The 26,467-nt window shown below is 37.6% G+C and overlaps 6 protein-coding genes across 8 annotated transcripts; 1 reads left to right on the plus strand and 5 right to left on the minus strand.

Annotated features, from left to right (window-relative positions):
• Positions 1–948: 948 nt before the first annotated feature.
• On the minus strand, positions 949–3,564 carry LOC110854462. Of its 2 annotated transcripts, none has more exons than XM_035855268.1 (8): positions 3,204–3,564; positions 2,800–3,035; positions 2,655–2,726; positions 1,982–2,377; positions 1,775–1,909; positions 1,605–1,711; positions 1,407–1,537; positions 949–1,317 (listed from the first exon to the last, which is right to left on the minus strand). In XM_035855268.1, the coding sequence occupies exons 1-5, from the start codon at positions 3,445–3,447 to the stop codon at positions 1,829–1,831; spliced, it is 1,029 nt and encodes a 342-aa protein (XP_035711161.1). In that variant the 5' UTR covers positions 3,448–3,564; the 3' UTR covers positions 949–1,317; positions 1,407–1,537; positions 1,605–1,711; positions 1,775–1,828. The 2 variants fall into 2 exon arrangements, with proteins under 2 accessions (XP_035711161.1, XP_035711159.1); XM_035855266.1 differs by having other exon boundaries at positions 2,800–3,095.
• A 1,189-nt stretch (positions 3,565–4,753) lies between these two features.
• Positions 4,754–6,509, minus strand: LOC110854463 (RCC1 and BTB domain-containing protein 1). Its single transcript, XM_035855459.1, has 5 exons — positions 6,429–6,509; positions 6,204–6,331; positions 6,027–6,133; positions 5,507–5,637; positions 4,754–5,065 (listed from the first exon to the last, which is right to left on the minus strand). The coding sequence occupies exons 1-5, from the start codon at positions 6,507–6,509 to the stop codon at positions 4,931–4,933; spliced, it is 582 nt and encodes a 193-aa protein (XP_035711352.1). The 3' UTR covers positions 4,754–4,930.
• Positions 6,510–8,324: 1,815 nt separating this feature from the next.
• LOC118436826 (RCC1 and BTB domain-containing protein 1-like) lies at positions 8,325–9,817 on the minus strand. Its single transcript, XM_035855460.1, has 6 exons — positions 9,812–9,817; positions 9,148–9,573; positions 8,934–9,067; positions 8,761–8,867; positions 8,558–8,688; positions 8,325–8,462 (listed from the first exon to the last, which is right to left on the minus strand). The coding sequence occupies exons 1-6, from the start codon at positions 9,815–9,817 to the stop codon at positions 8,325–8,327; spliced, it is 942 nt and encodes a 313-aa protein (XP_035711353.1).
• An 809-nt stretch (positions 9,818–10,626) lies between these two features.
• Positions 10,627–15,061, minus strand: LOC118436741 (RCC1 and BTB domain-containing protein 1-like). Of its 2 annotated transcripts, XM_035855324.1 has the most exons (9): positions 14,706–15,061; positions 14,285–14,555; positions 14,138–14,197; positions 12,040–12,111; positions 11,688–11,872; positions 11,488–11,615; positions 11,128–11,234; positions 10,908–11,038; positions 10,627–10,835 (listed from the first exon to the last, which is right to left on the minus strand). In XM_035855324.1, exons 2-8 carry the CDS (start codon positions 14,321–14,323, stop codon positions 11,033–11,035), a joined length of 597 nt encoding a protein of 198 aa, XP_035711217.1. In that variant the 5' UTR covers positions 14,324–14,555; positions 14,706–15,061; the 3' UTR covers positions 10,627–10,835; positions 10,908–11,032. The 2 variants fall into 2 exon arrangements, with proteins under 2 accessions (XP_035711217.1, XP_035711218.1); XM_035855325.1 differs by having other exon boundaries at positions 11,488–11,872; positions 14,289–14,555.
• A 315-nt stretch (positions 15,062–15,376) lies between these two features.
• LOC110854464 lies at positions 15,377–17,921 on the minus strand. Its single transcript, XM_022102900.2, has 8 exons — positions 17,519–17,921; positions 16,934–17,334; positions 16,789–16,857; positions 16,274–16,702; positions 16,080–16,210; positions 15,907–16,013; positions 15,699–15,829; positions 15,377–15,623 (listed from the first exon to the last, which is right to left on the minus strand). Exons 1-8 carry the CDS (start codon positions 17,769–17,771, stop codon positions 15,483–15,485), a joined length of 1,662 nt encoding a protein of 553 aa, XP_021958592.1. The 5' UTR covers positions 17,772–17,921; the 3' UTR covers positions 15,377–15,482.
• Positions 17,922–18,784: 863 nt separating this feature from the next.
• Positions 18,785–21,890, plus strand: LOC110854465 (proteoglycan 4). The gene is made up of 4 exons (XM_022102901.1): positions 18,785–18,899; positions 19,547–19,915; positions 20,340–21,506; positions 21,826–21,890. The coding sequence occupies exons 1-4, from the start codon at positions 18,785–18,787 to the stop codon at positions 21,888–21,890; spliced, it is 1,716 nt and encodes a 571-aa protein (XP_021958593.1).
• Positions 21,891–26,467: the final 4,577 nt, after the last annotated feature.

Consider the following 26,467-nt stretch of genomic DNA (forward strand, 5'->3'; position numbering starts at 1 on the left):
CGTAACGTGTTGCTACTTCAAAGTCTTGGTAAAGAGTAAAAAATAAAACGTTGGCTGAGCACGTAGGCAAAAAATCAGACAAAGAAACTGTGCCAGCGCCAACAGCAAAAGAAAGTGGGAATAAAAATCTCACAATGCCCCACTTTTCACATAATTAACATAATTATTAAAATTATCAAAAAACTACTAAATTAATATCTTCCGAAATCCAACAGGTGGGGTATTACGCACCAAAATTTCAAAATTGTCGTAGAAAGCTCACATTTGGCAAAGAGGTTGCTAATGGCTCCTAATGAAAGAATATGAAGTGAAATTGGAAAATTTGTCAACCGGAGGGACCCGAGGGGTCACCCATACCGATTTTTCAAAATCATCCAGTCGAGCTGAAATTTGGCATTGAGGCTGCTAATGGCCCCTAATGGAAGAATAAGAAGTGAAATTGGTAAAATTTTTGTGTATAGGGACCCAAAGGGGTGACCCATACCGAATTTTAGAAATCGTCGTAAGAAGCTGAAATTCGGTAGGGTGATAGTTAATGATTCTCATGAAATTATATGACGTCAAAGATGAACAAAAAGTAACCAGAGGGGCACTAAGGGATACCCATACCGATTTCTAAGGGTTTATATATTCAACTAAAATTTAGTGTCGCGTCGAAAAGTAAGGATTGAAATTTAGTCTTCAATTTCGAAATTTTTAAATAGAAAATTCTGAGAAACATGAGGTTACTATTAAATCCTGGTTCGGGCTAAGCAAAGCTGTACTGATAGGTTTTGAATTTTAGTTTAATGCAATTTAGTTGCATGGAAAGTCAAAATTAAACATCTTAAGTGGCTGCGCATATTGGTACATAAATATTTCGATAATAATTGAAAATACATTGAAACATAATAAAATACATTTTCACTGAATTTATCTGAACGTATGAAAAATTTAATGGTAGCGTTTAGTATTACAAAGATACACTATCAAGTAACTTATGTATAAGCATGTATTACATAATTTTTTAATAGAATTTACATAATGCGAGCTTTTTATTACATCTTAGAAATTTATGTTGAAATAATTTCATTGCTTAAACACATGATTAATTAACTCTTAAGCATGTAAGTATTTAAATTATAATCCGTAATTAAATGATATGATTGTTTCCCCATTTTAATAATCCCTTAAAACTCGAAGCTATTGCTGAAGTAAGGCGACCCAGATTTTTTGGAAGGCGTCTATCCCCACCGAATCAATCATCTCTTGAGACGACGAGGTGTCTAAGATAAGTATATTATCCACAATAAATTTGATCACTTTCCCCTCCAAAGTCTGTAAAGATACAAAATTCTAACTAAATACGACCTTATCAATTGTGTTACATAGGTAATTCATGTAGACAAGGGCTTAATATAGCGTACCAAAGCGTTAGCCGAGGAAGCATTTTTCGCCAAAAAGAAAGCGTTTTCCGCGTTGATGTTGCTCATCAGCATTTTCTCACATTCTTGACGAATATTGACGTCACAATAAAAGTCAGCCAATTTCATGAGTTCTAAAACAATATAATTCAGGCGATCAATTATTTCAATATTAAAAACATGCAAGTGTTAACATATTACCGAAAATATTTTCATACTCGTCCTCCTCAAATTTGATCTGGTCACTGTAAATGAAGAAGAGCAGCGCTTCAAATATGTCGTGTTTCGTGTCTTTGACTTCGATCGCCCTGCAAAATTTAGATTTGGTGTAAACATGTAACATTGCCAAAAATCAAATAAAAAATACTCACGAATATCCTCCCTTAGCCTCGTTCCACTCTTTGCTGAACATGATTTCGAAATATTCACTTCTTCCGGCAAGCAAGAATCTGCATGTGTGCCGTGATGACTTTCCCCCCCACGGAAAATGCAACATCGGCATGTTTCTGTCATAGAAAAAATGCAAAAATTAAACAAGTTTTATACCCAAAATGATCTCGTCATAAATTTATGTCCACCTTATTCTCCCACAAGTCGCAAATGTCATCACTCACTCGGCGTCGAGGCGGTGGTTCAATCTGCGCCGAAATAGTGCGGTTACACGTGTCACCACATTTTGCAAAAAGCTCATCCATTGACGCATCACTGGGCAATGTAAATGACGGAATGAAAGGACGTTCAGGGTAGTCTTCTTGACAGTAGGAAAAGGCAAAGCGTGTACTGTCCTTCAACTCGACCACGACAACGTGTTCAGCCCCACAAGACGCGATATCTTCAATTTTGTAATCCTTGAAGATCGCCCTCCATGCACTCGTCCTAGTGTTGGCTAACAACCGGGAAAAAGCTTTGATCTCCACATAGTGTAGCTCTCCCTTAACAGTGAGTGCAACAATAAAGTCGCTGGTTCCCGTTATCTGGAAGAAAATTCATTAAGTACTGAATTAAGGTTGCTGAACCGTGGGGATATCGGCATTAACAATATTAACAAATGTCCCACAGAAATTTCTACTTGCCTATCCTTGTAACGGTATTAAAATTTCGCAAAATTTCGCAAAATTATTTTGTTGACGTAAAAATTCTTAGAATATTTTTTAATTTTTTTAATTCTGAATTCTTACAAAAGGTTCACCCATTTATTTACGTAACATTCTACTTAAATAACAAATTCTTTTGTGTTGTAATAAATTTTACCTTTTTAAGTGGTACGGACCCATCGATGAAGACTTTTTGTGGCATCATATCGCCGAATTTCCATTGATACAACTGTCAAAATGAGCAGACAATTAATAAAGGAAAAAAATTATGCATAACATATGTCTCATCTGAATAGTACTACCTCTCCCTTTGAAGTTAAAGCGACACACATATGGGCACTGCACGTGATGGAGGTGACGTCCTGGTAGTCAAAATGTTCCCTCGGAATCGAAGTTGGTCTCCAAGGGTGGTTGCTGCTTCCACAAGCTGAACCCCAGTGATGGACTTCCCCGCCCACGCTTAACGCCACGGTGCACCTCTTATACCATCCTGGTAACGCGACTTGACGTACTTTGACCCCCGTCAGACTACCCGTTACTTCATGAATGAATTTTGTATTAATTGTAATTTGGCATTGACGGCGGAAGCAAGACAATTCTGGGTGACAAACAAAGTCCCCCAGAATTAAGCAAAATCGTGTCTTGTCACTCTTGTCCATGTTAATAAATCCTATCCCTCAATTTTGCGTACTAAATAAATATGTACCTTTAACCCGGATACCGGAAAGTTCCCGAATTTTGGAAATCCTGTACCCACCGGCGCCGGCACGGGTGAAACAATAAGTTTCGTCGGTCATGGTGACGACGAATCCATGGTCGTAGTTGGCAACATGTGCCAATTTTGCCGTCTTCAAAATCTTCTCTCCGCCAGCCCCCACGTCTTGAAATGTTCCCCAAATTTTCAAGTTTTTTTCGGGAATGACACCATACGACGAGGTGGACGGCTCCATTCCAACCAGTTATCAGGGAATTAACTAATCCTTTAATCCGATATAAGGTAAAGTTTGTAGTTAAAAAAGTGCAAATTAATTGTGATGCATTATTCAAAATGCCACCGCACCAGCCGGAATTTTGTTCGAGCCACTTCAAGTTCATTTTGTGTAGGGAAAGTTGAGACTGTTTTTCGTAAAGAAAGTAAAATTCTCTCCATATAGTGACCTACTGTAGTTTTTATGAAATTTCGATGCAATTAAGATTCATGACAGGTCAAAATTTAATGCATGCTTACACATTTGACAAGACCGGCATATGAAAAAAAAATCGTTTCCAAGATTCAACTTGACATGTAAAATTTAATGTTACATAATAACCCCGGTAAGATAATATTACTTACATTCATACATACAGAGATCCGTGATTAATTAATCGTGATTGACGGATTAAGGATTGGGATTAAGGATTAATAATCATTAATGCTTAATCCCAACAAAAAAATGTGTGCAATTAATCCTTAATCCTTAATCCCGACGAAAAATTTGCACTCGGTTAATCCTTAATGCTTAATCCCGACGAGGCGTGTCCAAATTGTTAATCCTTAATCATGATTAGGATTAATTCTCTCGAGAGATTAATAACTGTGAATGAGCGAAGTAACAGTTTTTCTCAACCTACGATATTTTTCCATGCTGTCTCCTGAAATTAATATGCATTATATTTTTAACTATATGTATATTGTAGCTTTCATAAAAATACTGATTCAATCGTTAATCATGGCGAACAGGAATCTGACTGAACTGAAAGGTTTGCCATTCGTTTTGACCGGCACATTTTTTGATGTCGAAGAACTTGACAAGTCTTGCGGCTCTGGCGAGGGGCATAGCTTGTGCACCAAAACTTGTCATAATAGGTGGGCATATTATGGCACATAGAATTTTATTATGTACTTAACACAACACTAATATATATATATATATATATTGCACGTTTTGTAAGTATTTGACACATGAATATTGCTGTGTCAATAATTCTATACAGTAAAATAAAAATTATATTACTCCTTAATCAAGAATTAATCAGGATTAATAATAATTAATCCATAATCAAGAATTAATCAGGATTAATTAATCCTTAATCCTTAATCCCGCATCCAAAAGTATTTTGAATTAATCCTTAATCCTTAATCCCAGCAAACTGAATTATTTAATTAGTCCTGGATTAATCTAATCCCAGGATAACATTAATCCTTAATCCTTAATCCCGCAAAAAAAATCATTAATCACGGATCTCTGCATACATAATTAAAAATCCTAGCTTTAAATCATTATATCCTTCAGATTTCAGAAATTCGTATTGAAATATTCACATAATTACGTATACATAGTTTATCACTTAATTGTTATCTACCTATGCACGATGTTATTACAATTTATAATAGATATTAATAATTAAAATACATGATTGTTTTCTCTTTTTAAAAAATCCTCAAAAGCCAAGCTAATGATGAGTTAAGGCGACCGCGATTTCATGGAAGGCCTCCAACCCCACTAAGTCGATCATTTCCTTAGACGACGAGTACTTCACGAGGAGTTTCTTATCCAGTATAAATTTGACCACTTTCCCCCCCAAAGTCTGCAATTAAATTGTAGAAAATATAGGTGTAACCTTATCAATTAAATTATGTGGTTAACCTCTGAACGACAAAGTACACATATTTGTATAGTATATTTTCCGTCCACGGTGAAACACACTAATTACCCTGACACCAAACGTTCTAAAAAAGAGTATTGCTTTAGTATTTTGTGGAAAATTCGAAGGTAAAAGTGGATTGTTTTCGATATTTTTCTTCCTAAACTTTAGAATTTTCTCTATACAGACCAATGTTAAAAAGCTAATTTTTCTTGTTTTTCGTCAAACAACTTCAAACTTGGAAACTGGTTGAATATATTAATTGGTTGCTTATCAAGTGTACATATATATGTGATTATAAAATCTAAATACCGGAGAGAAAGTTTAATAAAAATCACGAACGATCATTAGTACGAAAGGGGTTAAATACTTAATATTGCTTACCAAAGCGTTCGCGGAGGAAGCGTTTCTCGCCAAAAAGAAAGCGTTTTCCTTGTTGATGTTGCGGATCAGAATTTGCTCACATTCCTCGCGAACATGGTTATCGCAATGAGAGTCGGCTAATTTCATGAGGTCTAAAAAAATATATACATAAATCAGTTTTCTTAATTCTCTTAAAATACTGACGGAATTCACGCACTCCTTGTCAAGAGCTCATTGATTAACATTGTAATACCCGTAAATTCTGTAAACTTACATATGTAAATATGTACTTTTACAAAATTTTAGAAATATTTTGGAGGAAAATTAGCCTACAAATTTTTGTAAACTTGTACTCATTATCAGATTAGAGGCATCTTCTCATTTTGTCGAAGTTCGTAAAATTCTTAGAATTGCGAACTTGTAAGGTCCAAAGTTTTGTAAAATTACAAAACTTTGGATTGGATCTTACAAGTTCGCAATTAATGTGTGAATTGCTCATACAATTTGCTTCATAAAATTAAAAAAAGTATCAAAATTTTACCGCAAATATTTTTATACTCGTCCTCCTCAAATTTGATTTTTTCACTGTAAATGTAGAAGAGAAACGCTTCAAAAATTTCATGCTTCACGTCCTCGACCTCAATCGTCCTGCAAAATTGAAACGTTATCGATTAAAATTTGCGAATAAAAAAGAAAGTATTTACACCAAAATACTTACGATCCTTCCTTCGCTTCCTTCCACTCGTGGCTGAACATGGTTTCGAAATATTCACTTCTCTCGGCAAGAATACATTTGTGCGCCGTGATGACTTTCTCGTCAACGGAAAAGGTAACGTCGGCATGTTTCTGTCATGAAAATAAATCAAAAACCAGTTTTCTAAGAACCCTCATGCGTAAAAATATCATAAATTTACGCCAACCTTATGCAAATGGCATCGCTCACTCTGCGTCGTGGCGGTGGTTCAATTTGCGCCGAAATAGTGCGGTAACTTGTGACACCAGATTTAGCAAAAAGTTCATCCATTGTTGACTCACTACCGATTTTGAAATTTAGACATTTTAGGGTCGACATTCGGCGAAATTGGCTGTCGACATTGCCAAAAGTGCTAGAATATTTATTTTGAATGCTGGGGGAGTATTAGTTTTAAATTTCAGCTCTCTAACTCCATGTCGAAATTTCGACAAGTCGACGCCATTCCCTTACGACATGGGTCAATTTCACTTGCGACGCACTTCTTAGCCCTAGCTGAAGCTAGATATCGATTTTTACTACTCTACGTCATGTTGAGTTTCGCCTGTTTTGGACAATTTCGACATGATTTTTTTCAATGTTCCCGGCCATGTTTCATGGAAATGTGCAAATTTCAGAACTCCATTTTTCAGAATATGTACATACCAAGGGGGGCCATCATTTACAACCATTTTCAGAGTTTGAAGTTTGCACTGTTCGGAGAACCACGCCCCTAAAGTAGGGGTGTTTTGCCTTTCGCCAAACTTTGACTTGCAATAACTTTTTTGTTTATGGACCGATTTTGATGAAATTTTTTTAGAAGGTGTAGAATCGCTTAGCACACACGTTTGGACTGGGCGATTGACCCTAAACCCACTAGGAAAAAACCACACCCAAAGGGGGTGTGGCTCGTCAAATTTTTTATGGGCACGTCTTTGACCCCCCAGAGCTCGGAAAATGCAAAAATATTAAGAGAAAAGTGCTCGGGGAATTACTTCCAATAAATTGGCCTCTTTGAACACTGTGCAAATCCACGCCTGTGGTCGACAGCATGTGCCAATTTCGCCCTTTTCAAAATTTCCTCTCCATCCGGCCCCACGTTGCGAAATATTTTCCAAATTTTCAGCTTGTTTTCCGGAATGACGCCAAACGACGACGCGGTGGATGCGGCCATTTCAACCAATTACAAATTATTAATTAATTATTAGCGCAAATAAAAATGCAGCCATCAGTTTAGGAATTAGGACTTCGAACCAACTGCCGCCTCAGGGTGTTTTTGAGTCGGGAATATTGGGACTGTGTCAAAGTATATAAAATGCTTTCCATGAAATTTTCCAAGTTTCATGTTATGGCGATTTTGAAACCTATTTATCTCCGTGGGGTTTTTGTAATATGAAGATTTTAATGAACTCACAACTCGATAATTTGTACGTTTACAAAGTTTCGACTGTAGAATTTTGATTTTTTTTCTTCCACGAGGAAATGAATATACAATAGATGAAAAATAGTACTGTTTCATTTGCTGAGACTCTGAAATCGAGGATAGAGTTTTACAAGGGAACTGGCCAAGGTGTACAGCTGCTCCTCCCCTGCTGCATGGATCCGCAATTACATTACCCGAACAGCCGAATTATCCTATTATTTAACACCAGTTATTTTTATTTTGGCGTTCAAATTATTCAATTTCGTATGATTTCTACTTCTATTATTTTTATTTTGGCGTACAAGTCATACCAAGTTGAATAATTTGAACGCCAAAATAAAAATAAGTGATGTGAAATAATAAAATAATTCGGCTGTTCGGGTAATGTAATCCCGGATTCGTCCATTATGGGAGGAGTAGCTGTACACCTTGGCCAGTTCCCTTGTAAAACTCTATCCTCGATTTCAGAGTCCCAGCAAATGAAACAGTAAGTAAAAACTAAATATTTTCTCATGGAAGAAACAAACGAAAATTTTAGACTCTTATTAAAATTAAATAAAAATAATTTTATTACATAGAGCTAAATAAGTTCATATGTAGTTACAGAAGTCTTATATATATGTAAATATCAATAACTAACTAAATTATAATCAATGACTAATGATTCTGTCCCCATTTTTAATCCCTTAAAATTCCGGAAGTAAGGCGATCGAGATTTTTTGGAAGGCGTCCATCCCCACCAAGTCGATCATCCCCTCAGGCGACAAATTATCCATGAGGAGTTTATTGTCCACAATAAATTTGATCACTTTCCCCTCCAAGGTCTGCAATAATGATACAAAATTAAATTATAACTACATATTCAAATCTGACCTTATAAAATTGATTAACTACTTAATACATATTCATATGTACGTACTGAAGCGTTCGCCGGAGAAGCGTTTCGAACGAGGAAAAATGCGTTTTCCATGTTGATGTTGCTGATTAGAATTTTCTCACATTCGTCACGAATATTGACTTGGCAATAAAAGTCGGCTAATTGCATCAGGTCTACAAATATAATTTAGATAAATAAAACAAGACTTCAATTCAGTAAAAAAAATTAAGCGATACACACTTTACCAAAAACGTTTTGATACTCGTCCTCCTGGAATTTGACCTTGTCACTGTAAATGTAGTAGATCAGTGCTTCAAATATGGCATGCTTCGTGTCCTTGATCTCAATCACACTGCAAAATTTCACCGCAATTAGTTAAAATTTCGAAGAAAGTTTATCAAAATTTATAAGTACTCACGATGATGATCCTTCCTTAGTCTCGTTCCACTCGTGGCTGAACATTCTTTCGAAATATTCACTTCTCTCGGCAAGAATACATTTGTGCGCCGTGATGACTTTCCCCTCCACGGAAAATGCAACGTCCGCATGTTTCTGGGGTTGAGGAAAATAAAATCCGCATCAAAGATGTATATTCATCAAAATAATCTGGTCCTAAATTTATGCCCACCAACCTTGTTCTCCCACAAGTTGCAAATGTCATCACTCACTCTGCGTGGCGCGGGTGGGGGTGGTTCAATTTCAGCCGAAATAGTCCGGAAACTTTTACCAGCACATTTAGCAAAAAGTTCATCCAATGAGGCACCACTTGGTAACGTAATAATTGGAAATGGAGGACTGTTTGGGTTCCATTTTCGACAGTAAGAAAGCGCAAAACGTGTATTATTTGCCAATTCAATGACAGCAACGTTTCCCGAACAGGACGCGATATCTTGGATTTTGTAATCCTCGAAGACCGTCTTCCATTCAGGTGTGTTGCCTTCCAGAAGGATGAAACAGGGCGAAACATCCGACCTCCTCCACTGTGGGAGGTCTGCCTCCAAATAGCGCAGCTCTCCTTTAACAGTGAGTGCAAAAACGAACTCGTAACTTCCCGCTATCTGCGAGACAATTTACGAATTTCTAAGGTAATTTCCGGTGTAAAATTAATGATTATTTCGTATTTTAAAACTTCACCTTATTAATTGGTACGGACCCAACGTCCAAGACTTTTTGTGGCACCGTGTCTGCCACGAAACGAACTCAATTTTTTCTAAAATTGGATGTCGACATGAAAAAAAAATTGTATGCGTTTGTGGAGAGGTAGGGGAGTATTTGTTTTGAATTTGAGCGCTATACAGTCATGTCGAAATTTCGACTTGTCGATGTCGTTCCATGACGACATGGCTCAATTTCACCTGCGACGTACTTTTTAGGACCAGTTGAAGCTAGATATTAAATTTTATCGCTCTACGTCATGTTTGATTTCGCCCGTTTTGGACAACTTCGCCAAGATTTTTTTCAATGTTCCCGGCCTTATATCTTGGAAAGGGGCAGATATGGAAACTCAGTTCTTTTTGGATTGAGAAGATCTACCTGGGGATCACAATTTGCAATGCTTTCTGGAGTTCTTTACTTGCCCCTCTCAGAGAACCGCGCCCCCAAAGTAGGCCTTTTTTGCCTTTCGCCAAAGTTTTACCCTTAATAACTTTTTGGTTTATGGACCGATTTGGTTGAAATTTTTACTGAAAGTGTATAATTGCTTGGGCTACAAATTTCGTTTGGGCGATTGGCCATAAACCCACAAGGAAAGAACCTCACCCAAAGTGGGTGTGGCTCGTCGAATTTTTTATGAACACATCCTAGGCCACCTAGGGCTCAGAATATGCAAAAATATTAGGAGAAAAGTGCTCGTGGACTTTTTTCCTCAAATCTGGCCATTTTGGACAATGACAATGACATTTTGGACAAATACATACACTCTTAAAATTATGTTACCTTTTGAAAAGGGTAACAGAAGGGTGATCCATTTTTCATGAAATGCACCATGTGCTTCCAAAATGATACGTTACGGCGACGGAGGAGCCGGCTCTTTGACCCTTACTTTTTGATTTTAGCCCCCGCAATAAATACAGTATAACAGTATAAATATGTACGAATTATTATTCCGCAAATATTTTCATAAATTAATTACAATCGGTAACTAAATTATTTTGTTCCCATTTTATTATTCTATCAAAATTGCAAATTATTGATAAAGTAAGGCGACCGAGATTTTTTGGAAGGCGTCCATCCCCACCAAGTCTATCGTCTCTTCAGGCGACGAATGGTCCACGAGGAGTTGATTGTCCACTATAAATTTGATCACTTTCTCCTCCAAACTCTGTAATCAAATGATATACAATTCTAGCCTCTCATTATCTCATTAATTAGTAAAATACTTAATATTGCGTACCGAAACATTCGCGGTGGAAGCATTTTTCGCCAAAAAGAAGGCATTTTCCGTGTTGATATTGCTGATCAGAATTTCCTCGCATTCATGACGGATATCCACTTGACAATAAGAGTCAGCCAATTTCATTAGATCTAAAAAATATATGCATAACAGACGAATAATCATTTCCGTTTAAATTTGAAAACATATCTATTCACAAAAATAAGGGTCCACATTGTACCAAAAATATTTTCATACTCGCTCTCCTTGAATTTGATCTTGTCGCTGTAAATGTTGAAGAGCAGTGCTTCAAAGATTTCATACTTCGTGTCCTTGACCTCAATCGCCCTGCAGAATTTATACGTTTTTAAATTACAATTTTTAAATAAAAAGTGTTTGTATCCAAAAATTGTGAACAAAACTTGTCTTCGTTATCTAATTTTAATTCACTAATTCTAATAGAAAGCTTCATAAAGGGTTTTGGGATGACAAAATATTACGAAGCTTGCGTACAACAACCATCAGAAATATTTACGATACGAAGAATATTTACGAAGGAATAATGAATACCCTTAATGTAAAACAAAAAGTAGGTACTCACGATCCTCCCTTAGCCTCCTTCCACTCGTTACTAAACATACATTCGAAATATTCACTTCTTTCGGCAAGAATGCATCTGTGCGCTGTGATGACTTTTCCCTCCACGGAAAATGCAACGTCGGCAAGTTTCTGTGACGGAGATATGTAAATATCTATGTAAATTCCCGGTAAAAAAACGCAAAGCATGTGTCATTTTTTAACTTGATGACGACAAGGTTTTCAGTCCTAGTGAAGGATGCGATATCTTCAATTTTGTGATCATCGAAGACCGTCTTCCATGCAGGCGTCTTATGGAGTCCGGATCTCCACAGGGGAGTATTTTCATCCAAATAGTGCATCTCTCCTTTAACAGTGAGTGCAAAAATAAAATCGAAAGTTCCGGTTATCTGCAAGACAATATGAATTTAGTACGAACCTCGACCACTATTAATATCATTGTTTTAATCAGCGTCTTATGTTTAAGATAATTAAAAAAACGTAAGGAATTTTGTAAATGTAAACTAATTTTGTTAACGACCTCTTGCAAAGCAGTCTTCTTGTTTTTGAATTTTACCTTTTTAAATGGTACGCACCCCGCATCCAAGACTTTTCGTGCGTTACTGTCCCCCAACGTCCATTGAAATAACTGTGAGGAGAAAATTTTTGAAAAATATCTCCTCTTAATTTTAAACCGATGGGGCGATTCTAATTTGATGACTTGATGACCTGATGACCCATGTTGTCCCCATGTTAAATCTAATGTTGTCCCCATACTAAACCAGCTCTTTTTGAATCTGATGACGCAATGTTGTCCCCGTCTAAGTTTGGCAACACCGCATTTTGAGGTGTATGGGGACAACATGGTTAAGGTTAAATACTACACTCACCGATCAGCGCGGAATTTGAAATGAATAATATTTGAAAATGAAGCCATAAAGTTAACTACACACCTAAATCGGAAATATTAGGTTAGGCTAACCTAACCAACCAGTACATCCAAAGTAAAATCTAGAATATCTGTAGTCTTGCTTAATTGTCACGGGTCTAGGACATTACCTGCAATTTATTACTATGTAGCTATTTCTTACTAGCCATTTTTTACTTGAAATTTTTCGTAAGCAGAATTAGTTATGTAACCTGATACGTCTCCCTAAAAGTGGGTGTGCCGAAATATACTCATTAAGTTGTAGGAGAGCAAGTTCAATCGACTGAAAAACTTGATAAATTGTCCAAAATCGTATTTGTATCTTATGTGAAATTTTATGACTTCAAGGGTCTAAGTCTAAATCCTAACTGAACTAAATTTTATCTAAGCTCGAGGATGAAGACAGTTCTCCTCTTCAACCCAAGCTGATTAACCTTGATTCACCCTTATCTCTACCTGAGCTACGTGCTCCTATGTTTGTCAATGTTGAGACGAACTTGTGGTAGCTAGCCAAAAGTTCGTCGCAATTAAATATTCATAAATAATATGTACAAGAACATACCACTCCAATGTCGTTTATCAGACCACCTTGGGGAGGAATATTACAGCTACTAGCGAAATTATTTATGAACCATTACTTACTAGCCAACACCTATTACCAATTTTGCTACCTACAAGATATTTCATTGCTTAACGTAAACTGTTGATTGTGAAATTATACTTCCTTCGAATTTATATTCAAAAATTAATAACCTTGCTCATCCGATATTATTTCTCTCAGGAAGAACAATGACCACACTAATTATAGTAACAGTTTGAGAAGTATAACTTCGGTTATTGTCATTAATGCTAGAGTAAGCAATTCCATATTTAAATCAAAATGCTACAACCATTGCACATCGATCTCAACAAAATTGATTTTGAAGCCGCTTTAACTCTTAACACGTTTCGCATAGGATCGGGTGGTTCCCAATACTTATCTTACCGGGTACTAATACTTATCGGGTACTTCATAATATTTATGAAGTACCCGCTTCCCGTTCGTTTCTTTATAGAGGATAGGTTGAGTTATTTTGTTTTGACTTGATAATTGTAAAAAATTGAATAATTCTCTTAGTGGTAATTCATAATTTTAAATTAATTAAAGATTTCCACATCAATGATAGTAATCTAAACAATACTTTGAAAACATTATAACATCAATTTTCGCTTAAAAATAAATTATAAGACCTTGATACGTCACACTAGTCGCGCCATATGTAAAGATTAGATGAAAAATTGTATTTCAGAAATTACACTGAGGTTCAAAAAATAATTTCGGAGCAGGAAACGGTGCGACCCCTGTACGGAGATTGTGATATATCAAAATTTCGATTATGTACACAACCTCTTAAATCCAAAGACACCCCGAAAAATAACCTACGTTATAATTAGTTTTTAACCATCATTAATTCATTGAGTCCGACCAATTCGTTATCCTTCTCTCTAATTAATTATCCTTATTTGTCTGTGAGAGTGAGTTTAGCTTAGTATTTAACCTTAACCATCTTGTCCCCATGTTTCTAAACTTTCCAATGTTGTCCCCATACACTCCGTAATCCAGTGTTGCCAAGTTTTTTGTATATGGGGACAACATTAGGTCATCAAATTGTAAATGGCCTAATTTAACGTGGGGACAACGGCGGTCATCAGGTCATCAAGTCATCAAATTAGAATCGCCCAACCGATGTTGTTCGTTCATTCTTACCTCGCCTTTTGAAGTTAAAGCGACACCCACGTGGTCACTGCACGCTACAGAGATGACGTCCTGAAATTTAAAGTAGTTCAGCCTTGGTTTCCAAGCGTTTCCATGGGCCTACGCCGCCCTCGGAGGGAACCCCATTGATGAACATACCCACCCACGCTTAACGCCACGGTGAACGTCGCTTTCCATCCTGGCAACGCGACTTGACGTACCTTGACCCCCGTCAAACTACCCGTCACTTCTGCTGGGCGACAAGAGAAGGATATTTGGTCTACCACACGATAAGAAACGTAACGGCCTAATTGATTTAGAATATCCTGCTCGGAGCCGGGATAAGCGTCATGTCGAGGAAGCTCACTCGTCCAGGAGAAGAGGCGCCCGTCTTCGATTAGTGCAAAGTTGATTTCTCCAATGAAAAATTCTGGGAAGAATAAAAATGGAAAGTTAATTATATAGGTAGTTTCATTTTAATTTGGAAAAATGTCCTTTTTTACTGCAACGTAGTAAAATTTAATTCAACACTTGTATCAAATGTTGGTAGGATTTTAGATAAGTAGAATTTGTACTTTACCTTTAACCCGGATACCGGAAAGTTCCGGAATTTTGGAAATTTTGCACCCACTGTCGCCATCTTGTAAGAAGGAATAAGTTTCGTCGGTCATGGTGACGACGAATCCTTCCTTGTCGCTCACAATATGTGCCAACTTTGCCGTCTTCAAAATTTCCTTTACGTTGGAACCCATGTTGCGAAATATTTTCCAAATTTTCAACTTGTCTTCGGGAATGACGCCACACGATGACGAGGTGGTTGCCTCCATTGCAACGAGTTATCAGGGAATTAGTTGAGGTACAACTTGTAGGTAAAAGAGTAAATTAATTGTTATTTTGTATTATTCAACATTTAACACAAAATGTAGGTATTGTGTTGCAGACAGCTGCGTGGCATATGAGCCGGGAATTTTGAGACTGATCTGTACGAACAAAGGTAAAATTCTCTCCATCATGCATCAGAGTGGCATCAGAGTTTTCATGGAATGCAAAATTGTTCTACACATTGATGCATTGCATTGCATTACAACTTAGCATGCAAAATTTAACTATTTAGTTTAACAAATTGATGAAAATTTTCAATCAAGGCATAAATTAATTCACTACTTAATACAATTTAATTCTGCACTTGTGTGCACATTTTGTTGATTACACACATACGAAGTTAAAAATTTTCCCGTCAAATTTCAGAAATTCATATTGCAATAATTTTATTACACGTGACAATTACAATTTACATAAATTATAACCGGTGACTAATGATTGCTTTTGCATTTCAATAATTGCTCAGAATTACAAACTATTTGTAAAGTTGAACTAAGGCAACCGAGATTTTTTGGAAGGCGTCTATCCCCACTAATTCGATCATTTTGAGAATCGATGAATTGTTGACGAGGAGTTGATTATTCACAATAAATTTGATCACTTTCCCCTCCAAAGTCTGTAAAATGATACAAGATTCTAATTAAATATTTACAACATTATCAATTAGTTAAATACGTAATATTTTAAGTACCAAAGCGTTCGCGGAGGAAGCGTTTCTCGCCAAAAAGAAAGCATTTTCCGCGTTGATATTTCTGATCAGAATTTTCTCACATTCGTGACGAATATTGACTTCTCGATAAGAGTCAGCCAATTTCATAAGGTCTAAAAGTACAGGTCGGATAATAAACCAGTTCCTTTTTGCATTATTTCCATTTCGAAAATAATTGTCAACAGTTTACCAAAAATATTTCGATACTCGTTCTCCTTGAATTTGATCTTCTCCGTGTAAATGTAGACGAGCAGGGCTTCAAATATCGCATGCTTCACATCCTTGACCTCAATCGCCCTGCAAAGTTTGGGCATAAAAAATTTAAAGAAAAGAAAAAACAAGTACACTACCAAAAGTACTCACGACGATCCTCCCTTCGCCTTGTTCCACTCATTTCTGAACATTTTTTTAAAATAGTCACTTCTTCCGGCAAGAATGCATTTATGCGCCATGATGACTTTCTCGTCAACGGAAAATGTCACGTCGGCATGTTCCTGTGATGTAAATAAATCAAGCGTTATGTATGAAAACCCTCTCTTAATTTTCTCCTATCTAACCTTATTCTGCCACAAGTTGCAAATATCATCACTCATTCTGCGTGGAGGTGGTTCAATCTGCGCCGAAATAGTTTGGTAGCACGTGCTACCAAATTTAGAGAAAAGTTCATCTATCGACGCACCGCTTGGCAAAGTAAAGGACGGAATGTGAGGAGGATAAAGGTTCTCATTTTGACAGTAAGAAAACGTAAATCGTGTATTATTCTTCAACTCGACAACGACCAGGTTTCCAGCCGGGCCACAGGATGCGAGATCTTCAATAGGCGCATCGTCGTCCACACTGGAATCGTCGTGGTCCGAACCTGCCCCGGACCACGAATCTTCTTCGGAACTATTGTCATCTGACCTCCAATATTCAGTATCTATCACGAAATAGCCCATTTGCCCTTTAACAGTGAGTGCGAAAATATAGCCGGAGCTTCCCGTTATCTGCAATATAATTTACATATGTAATGTACGAATTAATTAAAAATTCGGATAGCGAGGGCCTAAACGAATTTCGGGTTATTCGCTACCTTTTTAAATGGTACGGACCCCCCACCCAAGACTTTTCGTGGCACAAGGAGCACCTCCCATTGATATAACTGTCATAATATTATCATACAATTAGCACATAAGTCAAAAAATATCTTAAGAGTAGAACGTGCTGCCCCGTCCCACCTCTCCTTTGGAAGTTAAAGCCACACCCATCCTGTCACTGCACGTGACAGAGATGATCTCCTGGAAGTCAAAGTGTTTCTTTGAAATCAAATTTGGTTTCCAACTGTTATGAATTGAGAAACCCCACTGATGGACTTCCCCGCCCAAGCTTAACGCCACGGTGTACGTCCCCTTACATCCGGGCAACGCGAGTTGACGTACTTTGACCCCCGGCAGACTTTCGGTAACGGGGGCAGGGCGATAAAACAAGGTTATTTTATCCGTCGCACGACAAGAAACGTGGCGCCCTAGTTGATCGACAAGGTGCCGATTGTAGGCTTCAATTCCATCGAGCTCACTCGACCAGGAGAAGAGGCGTCCGTCCTCCGTGATTGCATAGTTGACTGATCCCGTTAAAAATTCTGGAAAAAATGAAAATTAATTAAGTAGAATGGTTCATTTTTTAGGAGGGGGTTTAGAAAATCGCTAAATGCTTGCGTTACGTATGCAATTTATGGACGGTGAAGTCGTTAGCTCGCAAAACTTGGAATCTTAAATTATCGAGTATTGGTAGAATTTGCAATTGTTGATAAAGTGTGTACGCACCTTTAACCTGGACACCGGAAAGCTCCGGAATTTTGGAAATTTTATACACGCCGGCGCTAGGATTTTCACAGACGAAGGAATATGTTTCGTCCGTCATGGTGACGACGAATCCATGCCTTGAGTCGGCAGCATGTGCCAATTTCGCCGTTTTCAAAATTTCCTCTCCATCCGCCCCCACGTTTCGAAATATTTTCCACATTTTCAACTTGTTTTCGGAAATGACGCCGGACGCCGACGAGGTGGATGGCTCCATTGCAACCAGTTTACCAGGAAATTGACTAAACGGGGGATGTTAACGAGATCAAGTAAAGTTTTTGGGTAATAAAACCGTGCAAATTAACTATTATTGTTAAACAAAAAATGCATCAATCAGCAGGTTTGTGTTCAAGCCAAGTCATTTTGAGTAGGCATTCCGACGCGGGGAGGTTTGAGACTGTTTTCTGAACAAACAAAGCAAAATGCTTTCCATGAAAGTGATCGAGGTTTTCATGAAATGCATTAAATGTGCAAACATAATGGAATTACCAATTCTTCTTCTAAATTTGAAATAGACTAATTATACAAATTATTTTAAAAACCAGGGCCCCTTAATTTATTAATCAAGCCACATTTTTTTCCAGAAACATAAATTTATATACATTCGAAGCGGAAATATTGCAGACTTGTAAAAATATACAAATAAAGAAAGGGGCCGTCCACAAATTATGTAGCGTGAGACGAGGGACAGGGGGCCATGCATATATTACGCCATCAAAACTTATCGATTTTAGCACCCACCCACCCAACGTAAGCATTAAGGGATAGGGAATTTTAGCATGGGAAGGGTAAGAAGACCTAAACCACCCACCTACTAAAATGATGACGTTATATATAGACGTCCACCAGGGGGTCTAACGCTCCAATGATATCGTGCCTATCTGACTCAGGTCAAAGCGGGGTCTGGAAATTCGCGATTTTTTGCGTCACATAATTTAAGGATGTCCCTAAACTCCAATGGATGAACATATTCTGGCATGCATAACACCACAAAAGAATTCATGGTGAACAGAACCCGAGACAAAGACGTAATTAAAGGCTGAACAAACAATGTCACAATAACGCATGTGTTTTTACAACATGTACCGTTTCCGTTTAATTTGTGCCATTAAGAATTTGTTGTAAGTAGTTAATTATTCCTCACGTCCTCTCCAGTCGAAGGGGTGACGTCAATGAAATTAATACTTTTAGTTCAGCTGGTAAAATAAGTAGTAAATTAGCAATATTAAAATGCGGAACAAGATAACCCTTCTCGATTCAGTGGTTATCTTAGCAGTGACGGCGAGTCTTATCGTCGCCGTTACATGTACCTCAGCCACCAGAGAAGAGACGAGTGACAGCAAAGGTATCTTCATACAGTTTTGATAGACTCAATTTCTTTAAACAGGAAATACTCAAAAAAATAATTTTTTAACCGAAATTTTTATAAAATTTGCCAATCTATGTAGGATTTTTAAAAATTCAATCGCTTATTCTCACACATAAGAATTTCATAGGGTAAAATTTTCTTGATTTAAAGTTGGAAAAACTGAATTTCTTTAAACAGGAAATATTTGAATTTTAACAATTTCTTGAATTTTTTACGCGAAATGTTTTGTAGAACTGGACAATCTTATTTTTGAAAAAATAAGAAAAACAATTGTATTGTTTTTTTTCTAAAATGTAAATTCGAAATAGTTGGTTTTCTCGGCTTGAAATTTAAAACTAAATTTCACTAAGAAGGAAATATAGCAAGTTTGATAATCTTATGAATTTATTACGCAAAATTCTTAGTATGTAGAACTTTCCAATCAAGGATTTTTATATATCACTTTTATGTAATCATTTTTATCCTTGAATGCATAAATGATTGCCTCTTCTAAAACGAAAATTAAAAATAGTTTCTTCTCTCAATTCGATATTAAAAAATCTCATTTATTTAAACAAATTACCAATTAATTTTCAATTTTCGTAACACAATTTACATATTCCTAAATAAAATTATTTATGCAGATGACGAGTACGTCCCACTTTCTTCTCTCATCCCTCAATCATCGTCTTACGAAAGTGTAGAAGATTCCGAGGAAAATGACGATTCTCGCGAGAGGAGCATGAGTTTTGAGGATTTCGACTACACCTCACCCCACAACGGGAAGCGGAGAAGGGTCGACGTCAATGTCAAAGTGTCCGTTCCAAAATACTACCACCATTATCGCCGTCGCCATCGTGACGATAGAAGACGAAATCGGAATAACAAGAAATATAGGAAGTCACCAAAATGGAAGAAGAATAAGTTACACGATGGCAAAAATAAGCCGTGTCAAAAGAAAAAATCGTGTCAAAAGAAACATAAAACTTCTGTTGGGAGAGTTATCGAGAAAGGTAAAATATTGATTTATGGGTTTCAAAAAAGATATGGGATTTTTACGTGATCTCCATCGTATAGATTTTTCATAATTGAGATTGACAAGTTTAAACGTTATATTTCGAAAACTACGTAGATTTTTGTTGCTCGGGGGAATTTTGAGTCTAGCGAAAACACTGAACTACACTCTTAAAAAATTAGTGGTACCTTTACAGAAAGTAAATGCAATGTGAATTTTAAATTAATCGAACTATGCCAAACCCGGAGTAAGTTTTGCTTTTTATCAAAATGTATCTTTCCATTGAGTGAATATGGTTTAAGTTTACTAATATATAATTCGGAGTTCATTAACTTTTTATTAAAGGCAACACTTTTTTAAGAGTTTATGTAGGTTCCTGGAAACTAATTATCATTTTTTTAACGGTCTAATCTGGTTTTCAGCCAAGCCAACAACCAAACCGCCAATGACGGAGAGGCCGGTTCCCCACAATGAAGCCGTGGTCCCCATGACGACAGAAATGTTGCATATATTTATTTCCCCAACCACACCCTCCAGCATTTTGACGACTGCTGCTCCCACCGAAAGAATCGTAACTATGCTAACCCCTCGACCAGAAGTTAGTACGATCAGGTGGACACACGCTCCTCCGACAAGTACAATTCCACCTCCCACGGAAAGGCTAACCACACCGACAGTCGTCATGACGCAGCCACCACCCCCACCAACGGAGAAAATAGTTACTACAGCGCCCCCAACTACGACCCAACCTCCCCAACCAACTACAACGCCACCCCCAACTACCACGCCTCCTACACCTCCACCAACTACGCCGCCACCACCTCCACCACCACCACCAACTACGCCGCAACCTATACCAACTACTCATCCAGCTACACGTCCCCCACCTCCTCCAACAACAACTCAAGAAATGATTACCACAAGCACGCCCGCCCCGGAAGAGGAGGAAACCGAAGGTCCCGAAGAATTTGACTATATCGAAGGTCACGCCACCATCCCTGTTGACTACTATGTCGAAGTGGACGTCACCACGACGACCAAGAAGCCCGGACCTAGAGCCAAGAAGCTTAAGAAGATACGCCGTTATGAAAAGCTATCGTGGAAGAAGAAGGTCAGTAAGGGGAAGAAGGGGGGGAAGAAACCGAAGGCCGGTGAAACGAAGGCGGGTAATGCAACTTCCGTTGTACTAATAACGCCGGGAAGCGGGTTGACTACGAATAACACGGGAGGCGTAGGTCGGTCTTTTGTGGCAGGTCCCGTCCAGCTGAGTGGAGTAACGACTTCAGCTCCACTGATTGTATCGATTATATCTACTTCCGGTCCAGCCGCCATTTCCGGTTCATCAGCTTCCGGTTCTGTGGTTTCCGGCTCGAACGACACCGCAACAGCAAACGCTCCGCTATGGACGCATGTCGACGATATGCCGCAGGTGCCAATCGGAAGTAGTGGTCTCAACCCAACGGTATATGAACCGGGTAAGGGTAATGCGAACCCGGGAGTAGTTCTGGATGACGGGCCACCCTCTGCTCCACCCAGCGAAAATGCAAAAGTGGCACCAGCAAAGGTGCGAATTCCGGGAGGTAAAGGAGGTAAGAAGAAACTAGATTTTATTGACCATGCAAAATACTGTTTCGCGCGAAATTTAAATTTATGTAACATGATCACAGATTAGGTAAGATGATCTAAATATGGGGGTAGCCACGGAAGCCTTGGGAATAGGGGAGGGCGGGATTATATAACATGGGGAGATCGTGGGGATACGAAGAGGGACCTTGTTCCTTTGTCCCAAATTTTCCGCGGGCACTTTCTGACATTTATCTTTGGCCACACTAGAGAAAATGTGTCCCAAATTTCCCCCTAAAATTTGTATGCTACTAAAATATTTAATATTAATTCCACATTTTTCAGGTCACACAGCGCGGGGGGCTTACCTGGGATTGATGAAAATGGGAAAAGCTCCAGGCAAAAGGTAGAAATGTACTGAATATGTTACTTAATTAGAATTTCATTGTAAAGATATCAGAATTTCCAAGCACGTCTTTTTACACATATTAAATATGAAAAATACCTTTGAAATTATGAAAAGCTAAATTGGATTTATGCAATATACGACGTATATGGAATAAAAAGATTTTTTCAATTTCAATTATGTCGAATATGTAGAACTTTATTTCGCAAGTGATAATCCCATAATTTCTGGGCCCAAATCATGTGCTCATTTTCATAACACTATATGTAACTCGGTTCAAGTTAACTTTGAAAGTCGCCCAGATTTAAACAAAGTTTTGTTACATACCTATGTAAGTTTATACACTGTACATATTCCAAACGTATATATTCAGTAGCTAAACGCGGTGTGAAAATCGGTGTAGTAGATTCAGTGTATGAATTGTCGCACAACGGTAACTCGACTCGACAGATTTTGTACAAAGTATGCAATTGCAAACCTACACTCGACGGTAATACTTATCATCGAGACGACCAGAACCATTACACACAAGACAAAAACATCTTTAATCACTTTCAGCGAAACCGGATCCGACTCATGAAACGTGACTGGTTCCCTCGCATTTGACACTGCTCTAAGGAAATGTTTCTTAAAATTCGGAATATTCGTCTTAGATAGCAGAGATAAAGGCCCATATAGGTTGTGCATCTTATTCCACTTATCTTTCAACCCAAAGCTTGTCAACAGCGCCATTTGCTTAACAAACATTGGTAGTAGAAAGCTCCTCTGCATCGCCAGAACTTGCATCTCGGTAAATGGTGTCTCTTCATTCCCACGAATAATTAACCGGCTACCATTCCACCTAAAATTTTTTTCCAAAAACGATAAATCCAATCCATTGTCCATCACTGAGAACGTTTTACCCGTATCAATAACTGATTCATTAGCATTGGAAATACGATTTGATAGCTCTACATTTCGGATAAACTTGAAGAACTTATCGTTGTTGTTGTTTACGTCAAGGTAAATAAGTTTCTTAAGCAAACGTTGGAACATTTTAATCACATTTGGCTTTTGGGCATACAAATCAATGCACTGCGGTATATGGTTTGACTTTAGGACCGATGTACGCTCGCCTTCGTAATAAGCTATCGACCCCATTGTAATGATTGGAATTTCAGAGTCAACCAGTTCTCTCAACGTGGCCGGAAATACTGGCGACCTGACAGCACTTAGAAATGAGAAGATTGACCCCGTATATAAATTATCCATGATTATGTAACACCCAGAAAATAACCACACAGTAAGGAGAGGAGCCGCCACCCACTTCTTACTATGAAACGTTTTTAAGGAGTCGCCATTTAGCTGCCCTAACAAGGTAGACACTACGTCGACAAAGTTCAAAAAGCTGACGGCCACAGAGTCGTCATGTGCCAGGGTAACGACGCAAGTAATAACGACGCAGGCCAGAAGCAGTACTAGCCAAACAATTGCCTCAAATGGGGCCAAAAATACATATATTCCATCAAAAGTGGTTGGAAATCGGGTGACAAAAATAACCTGAAAAATATCCCGGTTTATCGACTGAACCGTGTAGGCCCGATCCCTTTCTATAACCTTTAATAAATTAGAGTCCAATACCCAGTCATCTGCAATATTATAGAATGCAATCGTCCGATAATTTTCGGGAACGAAGGTAAAATTAAACGTGTGAGAAAGTGATAAAATTATGCACTGTGAAAATCCCGAATTTTTATTTATATTTCTTGACTCACACTTATTATTCCCTTTGTGCCACTGAATTACTGTGGATCGCTCGGCAGCTACAATTTTTTGGTGTAGATTATTATTTGCGTTTTCAAAAAAAGTCTTAATTTTTGATAAGGGAAATGGCACCCTAGTAATGTCAAGTTTTAAAGGGACAGATTCGGTGAAAACGGATGGAATGAAGACTAGGTTTGGGAGTCTGAAATTAAACAGGATTAAACTCGAAGTTCCAGAATGTACGTAATACAGGAAGTAATTTAGTCTACTTTGTGGGTAATCGGTGTGTTGAAAGATGAATGCAGGATTGATATGTTGTACGACGAAGGACTGCACATGCGCATGAATTGGCGCGTCGAAAATTAATTTCGTAAACGTTTTCGTGTCACAGTGCAGGATTATGACGGATATTGTTTTTGCGATGTAACTGCGAAGTAATAATGCTGTGTTCGGGGTAAGCATTTTTATGCCGGCTTCACGAACCACAAAATGATTCAAAATAAGAGGAGAGTATGGATAAGCATGCCTTATTGTGCTGAAATATTGTAGCTCTTTTCTGGGATCTGTTTTAATTTCATTATATTGATATGTGGTGAAAGTAATGTGACAATTTTCAAACAGGTTGACCGTGTTCCATAAACCATTGGAAAGAAGTGGGAGTAAAGTAAGCTTGGCTAGTATCGTGAAAAGTGACTTTGACATGGCAATACCGGAACGCTTAACCGGTATTAATGTAAATTCAAAACTTCCGAGTTTTACAAAAATTATGGCAACAGTTTATGTCCGGCCTCTTTGAAGGAAATATGTACATGCTGGTTTAATGCATAAACTATTTATGTAAATGGCAATATTCAGTCCCAGATCAAAATTAGGATAATTTCTATGTACAAGTGGTTTAGATGCTTTAACCTCTGGTCTGAAAAATTCTCGGAATGTGGTCGCAACTACGGTATACAATTCCTTGAAATGTGTATACACATGTTCGGTGTTTTCGTAATTTGTGGGTCATTTTTTCCTGGTATAATCAAGGAAAATTACACTATAAAATCCTACAAAAGTTAGTTAGTATCTTTTCAACGTTTGAGTCCATGAATAATGAATATACGACGATGCCGTCACTATCCGTATTTCTTAGAGTGTACATAAACAATCATGTGACTAAAGCAATTTCCTCTCGCATGCCTGAAAGTTCATCAAAATCTTGATTAGTTGCGACACACAATTTCAATTTATTATCCTATCCAAAAGTTCGGTAACCGAAATAGGTACACATGTACACAATTACCTATATATAATTATAAGCTGAAGAAATACCTACATTTGTTTGTTTAAAATGAGAATTTTCTGCTACATACATAAATATGTACTTATTACTAAAGGGGGATTCCTCGTCCTCGTCTGATTTGAATTTTAGCGATTGGTGGAATCTAATAATTTCAAAAGTCTCAGCATATATCTTGTCCGTAAATTGTCCAAATTAATATTAATTTATTTATATTTTCAAATGCCAAGTTAATAAGTATATTTTGCGCAATACTTTGAATACCATGACTTTGTTCCATTTGTCTTTCTGCATAACTTTTGGTTATGGTCGCGGCAGGTTTTCTTATGAAGAAGATAGTCCTTAATATGTACATATGTGTACACAGCTTAAATGTCTGTATCAAGATGCTATTTTTCTAGGCTATGAGTTAAGAGCAAGTTAGTTAAGAACATTTTTATAGAATGATTTATTTCCTTGACATCTGTGAAAGTAAACGTGGTTTGTGCTGTTTGCAGTCATTATTTCTGTGGACGTCTTGAACTTAACTTACTAGTACTTCGTAATTTAAATAAGTAAACAACTCCAAAGTATTTTTTAGTACTAACCATCCTAACATCTACCGGGTGTCCAAAAACTTTCTCTCGCTAACTTTCAAGCATCGATTTTCGTTGCTAGCTTTTACAACTGTACGTTCTGTTCTGTATTTTTTTTGCAAGCACAGGGAAATGTTTATAATAACCGTATCCAATGCAGGGGATGGTATGTAATAAGTGAAAATCTGAAAGACGCTAGGATTGTGGAGTGATAAACAATATTTTAAACACAAGCGCAGTTCAGGTAGTCAGAGGACAGTCTCCGCATCACCAAAATGCCTATTTAAATAATGGATTGGAAGCCAATAGGGTGGTTTTGCGATGAAAGCTGAAGGAGCCTAAATCTCGCATCACTGTACTTTCGAAATAATTGTAAAACTTTTATGATTACTCTTGGTACTAGCCGAATATCAGAAAGGAGGGTAGCCAGCCATACAAGGGTCAGTATAAAATAAAGGTCAGTATCTATAAGGAACAATAAATTGTTTTAAAAGTCAACCTACGATATCCGTCTCAACTAATTTAAATTAGTATAAGAAGCTTATAAAACCAAGTGATATAGGTTGAATTTTTTCAAAACTGATTAATTCGTAACGTAGATTTTTGACCACTTTGGCCCCTGCTAAAGGCGACGATAAGCCGGTATTCAACGATAAGAGCTGGATTAAATAACATGGACATTAGGTCTACAAAATTTCTGATATAAGAAAAAAAATTAAAAGAATGTCGCGTCCGCTTCAAGGCCGCAAGACTACGTCGAAATGATGGTCGGTTCCAGTTGGTTTCGTACGAGAGAAATATTTTGCTCCGCAGTTTTAAGAAATGAATGCCAGAAATGTTAAGGAATATCGGTTTATGCACATTATGTTACGGTACTTTCAATGAAAATGTATAAATTCGAACATTTCCACCTCCATATTCTTATAGGCTCATGAAATGCATTACTATATGACAGGGAGAAACTTAGTGGACACACTCTAA

This window comes from Folsomia candida, unplaced genomic scaffold (genome assembly GCF_002217175.1).
Source record: "Folsomia candida strain VU population unplaced genomic scaffold, ASM221717v1 Fcan01_Sc010, whole genome shotgun sequence".
NCBI classification, from domain to species: domain Eukaryota; kingdom Metazoa; phylum Arthropoda; class Collembola; order Entomobryomorpha; family Isotomidae; genus Folsomia; species Folsomia candida.

Coding starts and splice junctions, on each gene's coding strand:
- LOC110854462 (XM_035855266.1), bottom strand. CDS start 3,447: ATGGAGCCGTCCACCTCGTCGTATGGTGTCATTCCCGAAAAAAACTTG. Junction 2,378..2,654: donor GGTCCGTACCACTTAAAAAG/GTAAAATTTATT, acceptor ATTTTCTTCCAG/ATAACGGGAACCAGCGACTT. Junction 1,910..1,981: donor GCGACTTGTGGGAGAATAAG/GTGGACATAAAT, acceptor TTTCTATGACAG/AAACATGCCGATGTTGCATT.
- LOC110854463 (XM_035855459.1), bottom strand. CDS start 6,509: ATGGATGAACTTTTTGCTAAATCTGGTGTCACAAGTTACCGCACTATT. Junction 5,638..6,026: donor CGAGTATAAAAATATTTGCG/GTAAAATTTTGA, acceptor ATATTTTTTTAG/ACCTCATGAAATTAGCCGAC. Junction 5,066..5,506: donor CTTCCTCCGCGAACGCTTTG/GTAAGCAATATT, acceptor ATTTAATTGCAG/ACTTTGGGGGGGAAAGTGGT.
- LOC118436826 (XM_035855460.1), bottom strand. Junction 9,068..9,147: donor GCAACTTGTGGGAGAACAAG/GTTGGTGGGCAT, acceptor CCTCAACCCCAG/AAACATGCGGACGTTGCATT. Junction 8,463..8,557: donor CTTCTCCGGCGAACGCTTCA/GTACGTACATAT, acceptor TCATTATTGCAG/ACCTTGGAGGGGAAAGTGAT.
- LOC118436741 (XM_035855324.1), bottom strand. CDS start 14,323: ATGGAAAGCGACGTTCACCGTGGCGTTAAGCGTGGGTGG. Junction 12,112..14,137: donor CTTTAACTTCAAAAGGCGAG/GTAAGAATGAAC, acceptor TTCTCCTCACAG/TTATTTCAATGGACGTTGGG. Junction 11,873..12,039: donor GGTGCGTACCATTTAAAAAG/GTAAAATTCAAA, acceptor ATTGTCTTGCAG/ATAACCGGAACTTTCGATTT.
- LOC110854464 (XM_022102900.2), bottom strand. CDS start 17,771: ATGGAGCCATCCACCTCGTCGGCGTCCGGCGTCATTTCCGAAAACAAG. Junction 16,211..16,273: donor GCAACTTGTGGCAGAATAAG/GTTAGATAGGAG, acceptor TTTACATCACAG/GAACATGCCGACGTGACATT. Junction 15,624..15,698: donor CTTCCTCCGCGAACGCTTTG/GTACTTAAAATA, acceptor ATCATTTTACAG/ACTTTGGAGGGGAAAGTGAT.
- LOC110854465 (XM_022102901.1), top strand. CDS start 18,785: ATGCGGAACAAGATAACCCTTCTCGATTCAGTGGTTATCTTAGCAGTG. Junction 19,916..20,339: donor TGGGAGAGTTATCGAGAAAG/GTAAAATATTGA, acceptor TCTGGTTTTCAG/CCAAGCCAACAACCAAACCG. Junction 21,507..21,825: donor AATTCCGGGAGGTAAAGGAG/GTAAGAAGAAAC, acceptor CACATTTTTCAG/GTCACACAGCGCGGGGGGCT.